At 42.9% G+C, this 17,026-nt stretch overlaps 2 protein-coding genes across 7 annotated transcripts in view; one reads left to right on the plus strand and one right to left on the minus strand.

Moving 5' to 3' along the window:
- Positions 1-16,348, minus strand: part of AP4S1 (adaptor related protein complex 4 subunit sigma 1) — a 57,180-nt gene extending 40,832 nt beyond the window's left edge. For all 3 annotated transcript variants that reach the window (XM_060261438.1, XM_060261437.1, XM_060261439.1), the window contains exon 1: positions 16,209-16,348. The gene's annotated coding sequence lies outside the window, so the exon portion shown is untranslated. The remainder of the gene's footprint in view (positions 1-16,208) is intronic.
- STRN3 (striatin 3) overlaps positions 15,356-17,026 on the plus strand; it is an 80,089-nt gene continuing 78,418 nt past the window's right edge. For 3 of the 4 annotated variants that reach the window (XM_060261435.1, XM_060261434.1, XM_060261436.1), the window contains exon 1: positions 15,430-16,056. In XM_060261435.1, coding sequence (XP_060117418.1) covers positions 15,718-16,056 — 339 coding nt within the window. In that variant the 5' untranslated portion in view covers positions 15,430-15,717. Of the gene's footprint in view, positions 16,057-17,026 lie in introns of all 4 variants that reach the window. The other variant, XM_060261433.1, reaches the window with a different exon arrangement.

Consider the following 17,026-nt stretch of genomic DNA (forward strand, 5'->3'; position numbering starts at 1 on the left):
GGGAGAACTCACTGGAGAAGATCCTGATGCTGGGAAAGACAGAAGGCAAAAAAAGAAGGGGCAGCAAAAGATGAGATGGCTGGACAGCGTTACTGATGTAACTAACACAAATTTGAGCAGACTTCAGAGGATGGTGGAAGTCAGGAAGTCCTGGCGTGACATTGTCCATGGGGTCGTAAAGAGTCGGACTCGACTGTGCGACTGAACAAATATCACTTTAGAGAATTCAAAGCACTTCCCATACATAATCTTGTACTCCTGTAAAATAGGCCATGTTGCAGATGTGGGATCACCATGACTGAAAGGAAATGGTTCGCTTAAGACCACCCAGCAAGGTTATGAACATAAGAATATAAGAACATAAAAGAAGCCATGTGGGATTAGGCCAATGGTCCATCCAGTCCAACACTGTCACACAAAAGCCAAAAAATCAACCAACCAACCAGGTGCCATTAGGAGGTCTACCAGTGAAGCCAGGACACTAGAAGCCCTCTCACTGTTGCCACCCCCTCCAAGCACCAAGACTACAGAGCATCACTTGCCCCAGACAGAGAGTTCCATGTATACCTTGTTGCTAATAGCCACTGATGGAACAAGGGGGCACTTGAACTATGTATTTCCTGATTCATAGCTTAGTCTCTTAGCCACTCCAGCTGGCTTTTTTGTATTTGTAGGCTTTTCCTACATGCAAGCAGCATAAAGAGGCAGGACTGAACTACTTTCAACTGTAGGTGGGAGATCCCATATTTGGATCATTCCCTGCATTAAAGCAAAAGAAAAAAGACAGCTATTGGGCAAGTGGAGTCTGTCTATTTGGATTTTTTTTAATGTGGTAAAACAGAGGTCTCCAACCCTTTTGAGCCTGCAGGCACATTTGGAATTGTGATGCAGCATGGTGGGTGTAGCAACAAAATGGCTGCTGCAGGAGGCAGAGCCAGCCACAAAATGATTGCCACAGTTTAACTTCAGTAACACAGTGAAATTTCACAGCGCTGTGGTGGCAGCTGCTGCCTAAGAAACATTTTTTTAAAATGTGCACAGCAAATCTAATCTCCAATAATCAATCAGAAGCCTTGCTGAATAAAACTCCCCACCCACTTCCTAAAAACATTTAGCAGGCACCAGAAAAAGTGTCAGTAGGCACCATGGCACCGTGTTAGGGACCCCTGTGGGTCCCTAACATTCACATGTGGTATCCCCTACTTGCAGCCTGAAATTGTATCATCTATTTTAATCCCTTGAACCTTCTGTGGCTTCATTCTGCTGCAGGTGAACTACTCAGCATGCATGACCATGAGTACAAAAGGTCAGTTAAAATGTAAAGGATAAATAACAGCATGATCATGAAACATTAAAGGTGGGGTGTTGTATTAAAAATAAGGGGGGGGGAATTAAAATTTCAGGAATGGAGGGGTGACAGACAAAAGCCTTTAAACTACAGAATGGTATAACAGCCCTAATGAGGAAGCTGAATCAGATGTTGCAGTGGCGGAAAAAGAGATGACTTGCATGTGAAATTGTCAAAAGTAAAGGCAATGTGGAAGTGCTGAAGATAATTCATTAAAAATACTTGTGAAGATTTAATAGCAAAAAAAGAATCATACAAAAGTACACAAGTAGGGCATCTCACTTTGCTCAAGACCTTCAATCTGGGGATCATAATAATAAAGATATACCACCTCCAAATACATATATTGTACTTCTTGCTATACAGCTATTGGATATAAACGTACCAAATATTTACCTAATCCCTTTTTAACACCATTTACACTGATAACCATTGCAACATCCTGTGGAAATGAACACTATTGGTTAATTATGTGTTGTGCAAGTACTTCCTTTTATTTTGTTTGAAACATGCTACCTACCAATTTGAATGATGTTCTATTTTGCTTGTTTTTTTTTTATTTTGAGACAGTATTTCTCTTTGTTCTCCACACTGTGTATGATATTATGAATTTTTATTACCTCATCTAGTCTTTTCAGTCCATATATGCAAAACTACTATTTTGGAGGAAAAATATTTTAGCCTATTCTGTTCCAAATCATAGTATATCTACAGAAAAGAGTGCCTTGTCTGGTGTGTTTTTTCAGAATGTATATGCTTTACTTGATGACCAGGACTTTTAAACAATAATTTCCTTTGGAGAAGGAAGATGGGTTAAAATGCTATAAATATGTAAACAAATAACTTTTGATGAAAATCACTCCAGACCCAAAGGAAGAAGAATACTACTTGCCTACAGAAGCAGATGACAGCATGGTATACTCATTAAAATTCCAGACTATGATTTGGGAGACCCAGGTTTGAATCTCCACTTTGCCATGGAACCTCACTGGGTTGCCTTGGGCCAGTCACTCTTTCTCTCAGCATAACCTGCCTCACAGGGTTGTTGTTGTGAGGGGGAAAAAACAGAAGAAGGGATAATTATATAAACTAATTTATGACCCCATTGAAAGAGAAGTGAGATATAACTATCTGAATAAAGTAGGGGAAAGACATCATTGACATCTACAATATTTTAGATATGAGAATGGGACACCGCAGGGGCCATGTTCCTAAAACTAAGATGAGTTTAGAGTCAGGTGGATAGCCATGTAGCTCTCAAGTAGCAGTGGCACCTTTAATATCAACAAAGTTCTGTTCTGGGACCTGGGTATAAGCTTTTGTGTGCATCTGAAGAAGCTGGTATCTGAAGAAGTATGCATACACATGAAAGCTTATACCCATAAGAACATAAGAGAAGCCATGTTGGATCAGGCCAATGGCCCATCCAGTCCAACACTCTGTGTCACACAGTGGCAAAAAAATTTATATATACACACACTGTGGCTAATAGCCACTGATGGACCTCTGCTCCATATTTTTATCTAAACCCCTCTTGAAGGTGGCTATGCTTGTGGCCGCCACCACCTCCTGTGGCAGTGAATTTCACATGTTAATCACCCTTTGGGTGAAGAAGTACTTCCTTTTATCTGTTTTAACCTGTCTGCTCAGCAATTTCATCAAATGCCCACGAGTTCTTGTATTGTGAGAAAGGGAGAAAAGGACTTCTTTCTCTATTTTCTCCATCCCATGCATTATCTTGTAAACCTCTATCATGTCACCCCGAAGTCGATGTTTCTCCAAGCTAAAAAGTCCCAAGCGTTTCAACCTTTCTTCACAGGGAAAGTGTTCCAGCCCTTTAATCATTCTAGTTGCCCTTTTCTGGACTTTCTCCAATGCTATAATATCCTTTTTGAGGTGCGGCGACCAGAACTGCACACAGTACTCCAAATGAAACCACACTTAAAAAAAAAAAAATTCACTAGACTCCCTTTAATATCACACAATTCTTTCTTTCCTCTGCATCTACCTATAGCTCACACAACTGTTGTCTTATGACATACGCAGAATAAAACTTTGCTGGTTTTCAAGGTGCCACTGAACTCAAACTTTGTTATGATGAATTTGTAAACCCTCCCAGTGATGTTTCATAAAACAAGTCTTGTAAAACTCTAAGGATAAATAGCTGTATCGTTATAACAGCTTTCCTTGGCTAAAGTCTATTTATCATATGCAGGAAGTGATACCTTAACTACAAAGAGAAGAAAAACAACTATTTTTGTAATATTACAAAATGAGGCCAAAAGGCAAAGCAATGAAAGAGACAGTAACAAGTGTGTTACGTTTTCTGGACAGAGTGGGAGGACTTCCAAGTCCCCGCCCCAAGATTTTGCCTAAGAATAAGCAGGATGGAATGATAAAAAGCAAAACTCAGACAAAAACTAAGATAGCTACCATTGTTGAGCTCTCTCAGAAACGATCAGCCACCACTTCCCTAGAAGTTAAGACTGCAGTCCTACACACTCTTACATGGGCACAAATGCCAGGGAACACCATAGGACTTACTTCTGAATGCTTAGAGCTGTATAAAGTGTGTTCATAACCAAACCTGAAGAAATACAAATCTAAACTGACATAATTGAGAGGGAGAAGTAATCTGCCCTCTCCCTGACTTTGCCCCAGGTACTATGATTTCTGTTGTAGTCATAGCTGATTGGGAAAGGAGAGGTAAACTACCCTGTCCACATAGCCTTAGGCCAAGCCAAACAAGTACATTGTGTGTTGTCTTCTGAACAACAGCAAGGAGAACACAAAGAGGAAGTTTTGTGGGGGCACAGTTTGTATGCATACATGATTGATGTGTGTGACTGTGTGTGTATGTGACTGATGGAAGAACTGGGAAGTAAGACAGATGAAGGTAAGACTGGATCACGGATTGCCTCTCCTCCTCTTATTTCATTTCATTGGACAAGCTGAGGAAGATATTACTAGCCCTACTACCAGGAAAATCAAGCCTAGTTCCCCCTTCTCTTTCTCTTCTATTATTTTTGCTGTGGAAAAAGGAATTTATCTCCTTTTAAAGGTAAGAGTAATATTTAAACTCTGTCAAATGGCCATTCCTCAATCAGCAATGTCAGTCTTCTGAACAAAGAGTTAAAAATTATGGCTCAGACATGGCATCATCAAACAGGTGAAATCCAGCCCTTTTTTGGGGAATCATCCACTGATGAGACAACAGATGTGACTGGAGATGATTGGTTTATATTGAGTAAAGAATGAATCACTGAACATCTGAGAGGTGATCATATCACCTGACTGTAAAGCTTATATGCACCCCGTTGCTCCAAGAGAAACAATCATTAGAACAGAGCTTGATGTCCGCGCTTCGCTTCCTGACAAAACAAGAGGCAATGTTGGGCATTGTGCTTCCCACTTTTTGATAGGGTTCAGCTGACACTCAATGACTAATTTAAGCGCTAGGAGTTATACTAGATCCAACATTGCTGGAGAAGAAGTTAATGCAGCTGCAAAAATGCATTCTTCCATTCTTCATTTAGCCCAGACAACAGCCAATCTGGCCACATGGATCCATGCTATGCTTACCTTGAGGCTAAAGTAATGTAATACACTATATGGGTCTGCTTTTAAAGTCAGCTTGGAAACTCCAGTTGGCACAGAGTGCCACAGCTAGGGATGCCAGCCTCCTGGTGGGCCTTCAGGATTCCCCGGAATTACAGTTCATTTCCAGACTACAGAGATCATTCCCCTGGAGAAAATGCTTTTGAGTGGGACCTGGCAACCCTAGCCACAGCAGCCCAGTTACTCTCAGTAGTGAGATGAAGCTGTTCCTGTTGGCAGCAAAGGAGAGGACTCTCAATAATGGGTTTAAGTTGAGGCTGGGAGGGTACTGGCTGGATATTAGGAAACATTTTTTACTGTGAGAGTTGTTCAACAGTGGCATCAACTACTGAGGGAGCGGGTGTTCCTCCTCACTCGCAGTCTTTAAGCAGTGGCTGAACGAACACTTGTCAGAGATGCTCTAGGTAGCTGATGCTGCATTGACCAATGGGTTGGAATAGATGGCCTATATGGCCCCTTCCAACTCTATGATTCTATTACACTCATTCTGCAGTTATTATACCACTTACTGGGTCCAATTCAAGGTACTGGTTATCACTGTGATAATTTCCCAGACCACCTCTCCTGATATGCTCTTCCACAACAGCTTTTCTCATGTCAGGAAAGCCTTTTGATGGACAAGATCAAGAGCCACCCACACTTCTGCATGTTATGAATCCTGGCTTGTGAAACAGCCTGCCTGAGGTCAGAAAAGTTTCCACACTTCTGTCATTCCATGAAACATGCAAAACAGATTTTGGGGTGGGGGGTGGGAGGGCAATTCTTAACTATAATATAATGGAGAAGTTTAGAAGAGCACTTTTATAAAGAAAATAGGAATGCAGTGTACTGCAAGGTTTATTGTAGGAATCATCTTGCATTTACAGTACTATCTTCTACCTTTGCAATCCACTTTCTGCATAGTATATCATGCCTTAGTAGTGCTAACAATGTCCAGGTGTGGTCTGGATTTCTCCCAGAATTGCAACTGATCTCCAGACTAAAGAGTTCAGTTTCCCTAGAGGAAGTGGCAGCTTCAGAGGACAAAACCTCCTCCACAGGCTCCGCTCCCAAATCTCCAGGAATGTTCCAGGCCACAGTTAGCAATCCTATGCCTTAGACAATTGGCACTCCCCCCCTAATTCTGTAATACTAATCCTATTGCATAGGTTGCAGGAAGTGCTGTACTGTCTGATTGCATTTTTATATATATCCACTGGAAAAGTGAGCTATACCATTTTCTGCATTAACAGATTATATCTCATATTTTTTGCTTTGTTTCATATTTCTGTAATTCTAGTCCAATCTGATGAAGGGAGCTTTTGAAATCCTCTATACCCTGAAAATCTTGTTGGTCTCTAAGGTGCACCTGGACCCTGATCTACCTCTTCTACAGCAGGCCCACGTAGCTACCCTCTGTAAACTAATTCACTTCTGTTGCTTATTAGATCTCACATTCTATCAATGGATTTATACTATCTAATTCACTTTGAGTCCCAGTGAGGAAAGTGGAGTATAAATAAATACATATATAAATAAAAATCTTGGCAAGACACAAAATTCTGCTGAGAAGCTGGGCTTGAAGAATCTTGAAACTTAGGGTTAGAAAAGTACCAGCACATTTGGTGCATACAAACACACCAAAATTGCCAGTGGTCCTTGATGCAAAGAAAATTGTCTAGAAGGATTTTTATTGCTGTCCTTGATTGAGTAACTTGTAAAATAAAACATTAGTTCAACCAGCCTGACATGAACCAGCTAATGAAACCTGGGGAACACTTTAGGAATGGCTGCATGTGGAAAGGATTTCAGCAGCAGAATAGAGCTGAGAGACTTTGGTGTTCACAGCTGTTACTTCTCGCCACAGTCATCCCAATTGCTATAGTGCAGACAGTTGCAGATTTATTGAGGGAACAGGTTGGACTCTATAAGACCAAGGCAACAAGCTACATACCTGCACCAGGACCATCAAAAGATGCTCTTTGCATGTGCTGAGAACAGTGAAGCATGCCTATAATTATGGGGGATGCAGGAGGGCATGATGACAGTCACACAGATGCTGAAGCTCAGCATTCTTTGCAGTGCATTGTTGCTGCCTTTTCTTGTCATATTTAGCCTTGTAGCATTTAGCATCAGCGTGAGCTTGTGGTGTGATCTGTTTTTTGGCCTGGCCTAGTTGTGTTATAGTATACTACAGAGTATGCACCTCAAGGCAGTCGTTTTCTGTAGGGGAATTGATCTGACTTTAGCTTTCCATCTCCTCCCTGCAGCCTCTACCTAGGAAAAGTACAGTCTTTCTCTGCAGTGTGGACCAAAGCAGGAGGGAAGCATCCTCAGCAGGGTACAATGACACAAAGTCCACCCTGCAAAGCAGCCATTTTCTCCAGGGGAGCTGATCTCTGCCATCTGGAGAGCCATTGTAATTCTGAGTAATCTCCAGCCCTCACCAGGAGATTGGTAACAATGGTTCCCCATGAGGAAATGGTTGGTTTGGTGGATGGAATCGATGGCATCGTCTGAGGTCCCACCCTTCCCCAAACCCCACCTTCTGCAGGCTCCATCCCTCAAATCTCCAGGAATTTCTCAACCCTATCTCCTTTCTAGCCAACTACAAACCTACCTTTATCTGTATTCAGCTTTCTATCTCCTCCCCCTCCCTGCAGGCTCTACCTGGGAAAAGAACAGTCTTTCTCCACAGCTTCTCAAAAGCAGTTTACATCATTTTCCTTTCCACCTTTTGATCTGCACAACCCTGTGAGATAGGATAAGCTGAAAGTCTGTCACTGGTCCAAAATCACCCAGTCAGCTTCCATAGCAAGAACCTTAGTGTGGCAGACCCTGCTCTTAAGCAGAAACTGGTACATCACACTGGTGGGCATAGGGAGGGAGCTGCTGCTGAACAGTAGCAAGCAGCCAGGCCTAGAGTAGCCAACCTCCAGATGAAGCTTGAAGATCTCGTTATCACAACTGAAATGCAGAGCTCTCTCCTCCTGGAGAAAATAATTGCATTGAAAGGTGGACTTGATGGCATTATATTTAGCTGAGTGCTCTCCCCTTCCCAAATTCTGGCTTCCTTAGACTCCACCACAAAATCTCCAGGAATCTCTGACCAACCTGGAGAGGACAGCTGTAGTCAGAACTGGGCCCAATGAGTTCTCCCTCAAAGCCCAAAATAGACCTGAAACGTGCCTCCGCCCCTGCCCCCCTGTTACTGACAGAACCAAGTTTGGTTGGCTTTTATTGACAAAAGCATGGTTAGTTGCGTAGCAACAGCCACTGCCTAACAGCTTCCCCAGCGGCCCAGCAGGCAGGAGAAAGGAGCAGACTCAGCCAAAGGAGGTAAGTACAGTTAAGTGGCAGCTGATCTGCCAATGGCTGATGTGAAGAAGAAGAGGATGAGGAGGAGTGTCACAGCGGCTTACAATCTCCTTTCCCTTCTCCTCCCCACAACAGATATCCTGTGAGGTAGGTCAGTCAGTCACATTTTATTTGTATCCCGCCCTCCCCGCCAAAGCGGCTCAGGGCGGCTAACAACAAGAACTTAATGCATACATTGTACAATAATAATAATAATAAATAACATTTTAACTACAATTGATTAAAATCTATTAAAATGCTGAGAGAGCTCTCACAGAAACTGCTCTTGAGAGGAACAGCTCTGAGGGAACTTGTGATTGACTCAAGGTCACATCAGCAGGTGCAGGTGGAGGAATGAGGAATCAAGTCTGGTTCTGCACACTTAACCACTACACCAAACTGGCCAATGGGAGAGCCAGAAACTTCCAGGATTTTTGATGATAGTGATGATAATGATGTTAGGTATGTTTGGTTTACCTGAACAATAAAACCCCAGAAAAAATAGCTTAGAACTATTTTTAAAGTATTTTGTCTTTAGCCAAAAATTAGAATTTTTATTTGACAACAATATAGCTGAGCCTGAATAAAAGCCAATGGTATTCGGCTTTTATTTGGGCACAGCTTGGATACCACGATGTCACTGAATGCCTTCTGAGTTCGTTCACTGAGTTGTGTGGCAACACAGCCTGGAGAAGGCATTTCTTTTTAAATGCTTGCCTCCCTCCACTGAACATAATGGAGGATGCGGCACCTTCTTTGGGGGGGACCATAGAATTGGACCCCCTGGCCCAATCTTTTTAAAACATTGGGGGGTGGGGTTTGAAGAGAAGCATCAGCAGCTATGCTGTGAATCTGGTGCCCTTACCACAAAAACCAGCAGCTCCAAAGCCCAAAATACCCCTGGATTGAATTGATTCTCCATAGGCTATAATGGAGCAAAAAATTTTCAGGTTTCCCAAATCTGAATACCATACCAGTATCGGGATTCAGGAATATTGGGAAATAACAATAGTTTTGAGGTTCAATATACCTGAACCCAAAAAATCTTTTTTTTTTAAATACTCCTAATAATAATGACCAGGAAACTTTCCAGAGTCATCAGATTAGGGTCATACAGAATCATCAGATTCTATAGCGAGAAAACAACTCCTACTGTATCCATATACTGCCATCCTAGTCTCCCCCCACCCCCGGAGTGGTCTTATTGAATAAAATTGAGTTAACCAGAGTAAACCTGCTTAGATTTGATCCCCTAGCATCAAATTTCTAATATATTCCAGCTCAGTGACTTCACACTGGACATTTTCCCCCTTTGGAATGATTTTGTTGAAGCACAGCAATTCTACAGTTTGCTATAGAGTGTCTCGGGGAGATTGACAAGCTCCCTAATTAGTTTCTGATTATAATATTTAATGCATAATTTGTGTCTCTTTGCCATCTTGCATAAACACTGATTTATTAAGTCTATGCAAACAGCAGGTCTTTGTAGGCAGAATGATGGACTACATCATGTCAGAGCACTGCAAGACGTCACTTATGTATGACAGAAAATAACAACAACAACAGTGTACCACCAAGTCCCAACTAACTTATTAAGAAAACACAAATTCTGGAATAGCAAAAAAAATTTCTATGGAATCAAAAGAGACACAGGATAAAAGCTCAAACATTATATAGACCAGGGGTGGCCAAACTGTGGCTCAGGAGCCACATGTGGCTTTCACAGATATTGTGTGGTTCTCGAAGCCCCAAACGGCTGGCTTGGAGCAGGCATTTGTCTCCTGAAATAATTTCACTTATGTATGACAGAAAATAACAACAACAATAGTGTACCATCAAGTCCCAACTAACTTATTAATAAAACAGAAATTCTGGAATAGCAACATTTTTTTCTATGCAATCGAGAGAGACATAGGATAAAAGCTCAAAACATATATAGACCAGGGGTGGCCAAACTGTGGCTCTTTCACAGACATTGTGTGGCTCTCCAAGCCCCCATCAGCTGGCTTGGAGCAGGCATTTGTCTCCTGAAATCATTTCTCCGAGCCAAGCCAGCTGGCAGCATGGGCAATGTGTTTCAAGTTAAAGTTGCTTTCTTTCAATCTCTCCCTCCCCATCTATTTGCCTTCCTTCATTCCTGTCTTGTGGCTCTCAAACATCTGATGTTCATGTCTTGCAGCTCTCAAGCATCTGATGTTTATTCTATGTGGCTCTTGCATTAAATAAGTTTGGCCACCCCCGATATAGACAATTGCAATCAGGAGGTTTTCAGTTTCCAAATTTATCAAATCACTATAATACAATTCACTTTTCCAGAATAATAATGCTTAAAACTACTTGTATAATCACACTGGGTTTTCAATCTAAAAGAATATACATACCCTAATGAAATCACAGAAGTAATATGGAAACAACCCAAAGGTAGATCATCGAAAAAGCTACAAAATATCTTTATAATGGCAATTTTAAATGTATGGGATTTATTCAGAAGATAACCTAAAATATCTAGGTTTACAACATTCTAAGGACAGAAATGATACCCCTCCAGGATTAAAGAAAATAGAATACATGAGCTGGATAAGAGAAAATATAGTAACATATAAAGTTCTGGCATATAAAAACCAACTAATGGGTAAGACTTTATTAGAAGCAAAAAAATAGGCTGATATATCACTTGGTCCCAACACCTACAAATAACTCACTTATGTTCATAAATAAAACTATCCGACATAATGAAACAACAATTAATACAATTGGAAGTATTACTTCAAACAGCAGACTAAAATACTGAATAAATTATTTCAACATTATATCAAATACTGAGAAATTATATCAAATACTGAGATAAGAGTCTATCTGATAAAAAAAGATGGCAAGTAATCTGCAAAACTTAATTAACATTTGAAATTTGGAAAACAATATAGAATAATATAGAAAACTGTTCTTCTATAATAACATTACAACATCAATTCTTTAGACATATGACTTTTTGCTACCTTTCTCCATTAAAATTATAGATAATTTTTTTTAGATAGATAATTTTATTTGTATCCCGCCCTCCCCGCCGGAGCAGGCTCAGGGCGGCTAACAGCATCATTTAAGTTCCAACTATACAAAGAAAGGCATAGAAAACAAATTACATTTAAGCATTAAAATTCTGATTAAGTTTAAAAATTAATTAATTAAATTAATAAAAGTGCTAATGCTATTTGTTCTTTTATGATGGCGGTTATCATTAGCAATTTCTTTCTTCGTCAGCGAAAGCCAGTCGGAAGAGGAAGGTCTTGCAGGCCCTGCGGAATTGTTCAAGATCCCGCAGGGCCCGCATTTCCTCTGGAAGTTGGTTCCATAGGTTCAGGGCTACAGAGGAGAAGGCCCGGTTACGGGTTATCCTATGTAATAAAAACTGTACAACCATATTGCTGGAGAAAATGTAAGTTTTGGACGACCAATTCAGCACTGTATATACCAGGGGTGGCCAAACTTTCTTAGTGTAAGAGTCACATAGAATAAATGTCCGATGTGTGAGAGTCACAAGATACAAATATGGCTGGACTTGCTCTGGCCCACTGACTCCCAACACACTGACCATGCCCCTATCCAGCTCACTGTGCAATTATATATTATTACACATAGAGAGAGAGAGAGAGCACATCAGGCAAAACTAAAAGCAGCCTTGAGCTGTTGGCACAACATCTTATTTATTTCAATTTTTAACTATCTTTTATGTAATAAATGGAACTATTTGTTTCCTGAATTTTTTCTTGAAAGTGATATATTTTGGCAAGCATTCTCTAGCTCCCTCATTTGGAAACAAATTAGAGGGAGGGAGGGAGAGAGAGAAGGAAGGAAGGAAAGTGAGGGGAGAGAGGTAGAAAGAAAACAACTTTAACTTTAAATGCATTCTCCAAGCCCCCCATGAGGGCTGGCTTGGCTTGAAGAAGGGATTTAAAGAGACAAATGCTTTCTCCAAGCTGGCCAACTGGGTGGCAAGGGCTTTGAGAGCTGCACACTATGTGTGAAAGTCGCGTGTGGCTCTCAAGCCACAATTTGGTCATTCCTGCTATATACAGTGCTGAATTGATTGTTCAAAATGTCAGCCTTTTGAGGGGAAAGTTTTAAAAGGACTACAAGATATCACTGAACTAAAAATTAATCCAACACCAGAATCACTGTAGGGTTACAGCAGATGTGGCTGTAGCATACAGCATACAATAGATCGTTTGGTATGTTTAGGGTGGTAGCTGGAGGCATGTAGGTATATTTATCGGTCAGTAGGTTTCCAGTGTCTATGTGTCCATTGTGTATTTTTACAATAATGTCCAGAAAATGTATTTCTTGCATAGATTGGTTCATTGACAGGTTGATGGTAGGGTGAAAGTCATTGAATGCCTGGTGGAATATGTCCAGGGCTTCTTTGCCACCTCTCCGGACAAGAAAAATATCATCAATGTATCACAGGTATAAGAGAGGTATGAGTAGGTGAGAATTGCTCCAAGTCAGCCATAAAGATGTTAGCATATTGTGGGGCCCTGTGGGTGCCCATGGCTATACTATTAGTCTGAAGGAACAAATTGTCGTAAGATCTGAAATGGTTATGGGTGAATGGCACAGTTTGGTGGCAAAGTCAGCTGTGGTGTTGACAGAAATCATAGTCCTTATGGCCTGTATTCATTAAACCCAAACAAATGGTAACCTAAGCTTGTTATTCCTGTTTGGTCCTTGCATCTGTTAAATAACTTCATTATGATATATGCTAATTTGCTGCTCATTCTCTGCCTATATATATAGACTGATAACTTCCATTTCATTGTATCTGAAAAAGTATGTGTGCACACAAAAGCTTATACCCAGAATTAAACTTTGTTCTAATTAAACTTAATTCTAAAGGTGCCACTGGACTCAAACTCTGTTCTGCTGCTTCAGACCAACATGGTTACCTATCTGATTTCTTCGAGTCAGTTTTATGAATACCTGGTTTATGCTCTGCAAGCATTTTTCCTGTTTGAAGGAATGCAGCAGATTAGGTATAGTGTAGGAAAGGAATACAAACTTTTTTTAGCCTGTGGGCACCTTTGGAATTCTGACAGGGCACAGTGGGTGCAGCCACAAAATGCCTAATGCAGGAGGTGGAGCCAGCCACAAAATGGCTGGTGTCGCAGTTTACCTCCAGTCATAGAATGAATATTCCACTGGCCAATCAGAAGCCCTGCCCTTGCTGGGAAAATGCCCCACTTGTCCTTGCCCACTTTCTAAAAACATGTGGCACGCATCAGAGAAAGTTTAGTGGGTGCCGGGACCCCTGTGGTAGGACTTGACTACTGGCAACTGGTTCATTATAGTAGTCTTAAAAGCCTACTTCTTGCTTCAAAGTAATTTAGGATTAAAATAATTAATGTTCAATGGGATTTATTTATTATTTGTCGATGACTATGCTTTATTGCAACAACATCGGATTTAAAGAAAACTTTTAAGTCCAAAAAAGCCAACACAGTTTTTCCGTATTTTAATTCCATACCATCAAAGAAAACATCTAGGTCCTGTCATTCTATTTTACAATGTACATATAAAATATTCTTATACATAGCTTACATATTAAGCTGTTCCTTTTAAGGTAGTTAGGGCCTGCAGCAATGACTGAGTAGTCTACCAAAGAAGGCATGTTCCCTATGGCTGGCTGATCTCATTTAAAACATCCCAGTGATGGGAGTTTCCATACCTTCCCTTGGGGGAATCTCTCCAAAAATCTCTCCCTCCTTTATGTAGAAGATACCCTTTCTTAATCCAGTACTTAAAGTAGTAATTTGATACTACATTGCTCACACTCTGGTTTCTATTTGCTGCCTTGCCACTTTGGGTGACCGTGTAATCACAAGAGAAGTAGTAAACTCAAAATGTGCCTTATTGGGGGGCGGGCGGAGTGTGTGTTTGTTGTGCATAGTGGGGGAAGTAGCCCGCTCCTCAGCCTCAAGAAGTCAGCTCTAGACATGTGAGGAATGTAGCTGCAATGCCAAGAATCTTTTGCTGGCACAACCCACCATCAGGGAGACCATTTTAAGTGAGCTGACAGAAGCAGCAAAACAGTAGCAGCCCACTGAAAGGCTATAAACTGAGGGAAGAAAGGGAGCATTATCCAGACAGCATCAAAATGAGAGCGAGTGAAACAGGGAAGCTATTCCTGCACATTTTTTAAAAAATCCCATTACAGGGAAAATTTCCCAAAGCTGGGATGTGTCAGTCCTTGCTTCAATCCACCTTCCACCTCATAGTGAGGGAAAGGGCTGTCAGATAAAAATAGTTTCAGAGGGTAGCAGTGTTGGTCTGCAGTAGAACAGTTAGATTTAGGACCTTTGACTCGCAAAAGCTTATACCCTGAAAATCTTGTTGGCCTTTAAGGTGCTACTGGACTCAAATCTAATTAGATACATTTTTCCAAATTTTTGCACACAAAAATAGCACAATAAGACATTTATGAGAGGCGATGTTTACAATTAGCAACTATTTATTTATCATAGGTTTCAGAAAACAAAGCTTCCTGCAAATTAACTCTCTGAACTGCAAATAGCTCCTTTGGGGGCTGGATTCTATGGCATTTATATCCCACAGAAGTTCCTCACCTCCTCAGGTTCCACCCCAAATTCCCGTCCTGCAATCCTAGCCCAGGGATAACCCTTTAATGGATCTAGGCTTCTTCTAGCAATACCTTAAGTTATTTTTTAAAATCCCAGCGAATATATCTGAAGCTGGATGGGACTCTCTGGGGCACTTACAAGTGATCTGAGAATCTGACGTTCACACACGAAGCAAGAAAGCACTGTTTATGGAGAGCAGAAAGAAAGCTTGTTAGGCGCTGTACATGTGAGGTGAAGTAGGCAGTAGTTAATATGAGGTTCAGAAAACAAAAGCCACTTGGTTCCCTTTTTGCCCGTCCTCTACAGCACGCAGCGTGAACGAAACGAGACCGCAACTGCTGAGAACAGAGGGGGTTATCCACCCCCTGCTAAAATGGAACGAAAGATAGTATTCCTCCCTGTTCCCCTCAGCGTCCTTCAATCAATTGGCGCGCCTGCGCATAACCAAACGCTCCGGGAGCCGGAGCAAGGCGGGTGCTTTTCCCAGCATGCTCTGCGCTCCCCCTCCCCGGCCTTCCAGTGGGTGGGTGAGCCAGCGGAGTGAATCTGTCCGGCCGATGATGGAGCTGAGACTGTAATGGCGGCCGGAGGCGGCAGTAACGGCAGCGACTGTGGGTCGGAGCTGCTCTGACACCGGGTTGTTTCTCCGTCTGCGGAGCCTTGGCCTTCCTCCGTGGGCCGGTCCCTTTCCCTTCTCAGCCTGCACCGCTCATCACCCCCTCCTTTCCTGCCCAGGACTCAGGAATACTCAAGGCAGGAGGGGAGGGGGACTCCCCACAGACAATGGACGAACATCCCGCAGCCGGCGGGGGGATCGTGGCCGGGGTAGCCCCGAGACCTCAACAGCAGCCGCTGCCGCCCTCCGGAGGAAGCGCCAACTCGCAAATGCTCAACCAAGGCTGTGTGGGACCAGGCGGTGGTGGAGGGGGACCGCCGCAGCAGCAGCCTCAAGGCCCGGCAACAGCAGCCCAGGAAGCCGTGGGGCCGGGTGGCGGCAGCGCGTCGGAACTCTCTCGGCCGCAACACTACACCATCCCGGGGATCCTGCACTACATCCAGCACGAGTGGGCCCGCTTCGAGATGGAGCGCGCCCACTGGGAGGTGGAAAGGGCCGAGCTCCAGGTAGGGCCAAGCTGGGAGTCGGGCTGTGTGTGTGTGAAGGGACAATGACCGGTGGACGGCCGGGCTACAGCGTGTGTGGGTTTCCGTGAGGGCCGGTGAAGAAAGTGCCGGTATCGGGGACTGCCCCGCCGATGGTGAGGGGAAGAAGGTACCTGTGTGTGGCGGGTCTCGGCGAGGCGTGGCGTGGCGGGCGTCACTCGGCACAGCCCCCTCGCGGCTCCCGGGGTTGGGCTGCTTTCCCTGGGGCAGCCATTTTGGTTTCTAGCATGGCGCCCGCCTGGTTTGGGCCTGTCAAGCGGGGGAGGGGGAGTGTCGCCGCCTTTTCTTTGGTCCTGGGTTGCATTCAACACCGGCTACAGAGTAGAGGGGTCGTGGCTTCCTCTGACAGTTAGTTTCTCATACGGCAGTGTTTCTTTCGACCTGTAGCGGTGTCTCGGAAGCCGTCGGGGTTCCTAGGGCTATGAGGGGATGTAATTGGAGCGCAGCGGCCCCTTTCCCACCAGCCCGCTCATCGTTTCTGGTAGCATTCTCGTGTCTTGCTCTAAAAATTAAGGGAATGCAAATCACACTTATCTTGGCAATGTTTGGTAAGGAACCCGCTTTCTTTCAAGACATGGGAGGCGTGCTTGCCCCCCCTTCAGTGCCCACGTGGGTGATACTTTCACACACCCAAAGCCGTGGAAGGGGCACTAAATGTAAGGACTATTTTAGGTTTTGCTTCGTTTTAAATGTGAATCTAGTGGTTTCTTCACACCTTTTAAAAGGAAACGTGACTCAAACACACATTATGCACAGACTTGTCAAGAGTGTGGACTTGATTGTGGCTCCCTGCCTAATATACATTAGGTTAACCTAGCATCGCGTCTGGCTAGTTGCTGGTTTTGGAACAATAGGTGCGAAGACTGGCATATCTCTTTGTAACTTTATGTTATATCTTTGAAATTGGTAGATTTAAGCTATATTTTGTAAG

This window comes from Heteronotia binoei, chromosome 21, assembly GCF_032191835.1.
Source record: "Heteronotia binoei isolate CCM8104 ecotype False Entrance Well chromosome 21, APGP_CSIRO_Hbin_v1, whole genome shotgun sequence".
NCBI lineage: Eukaryota > Metazoa > Chordata > Lepidosauria > Squamata > Gekkonidae > Heteronotia > Heteronotia binoei.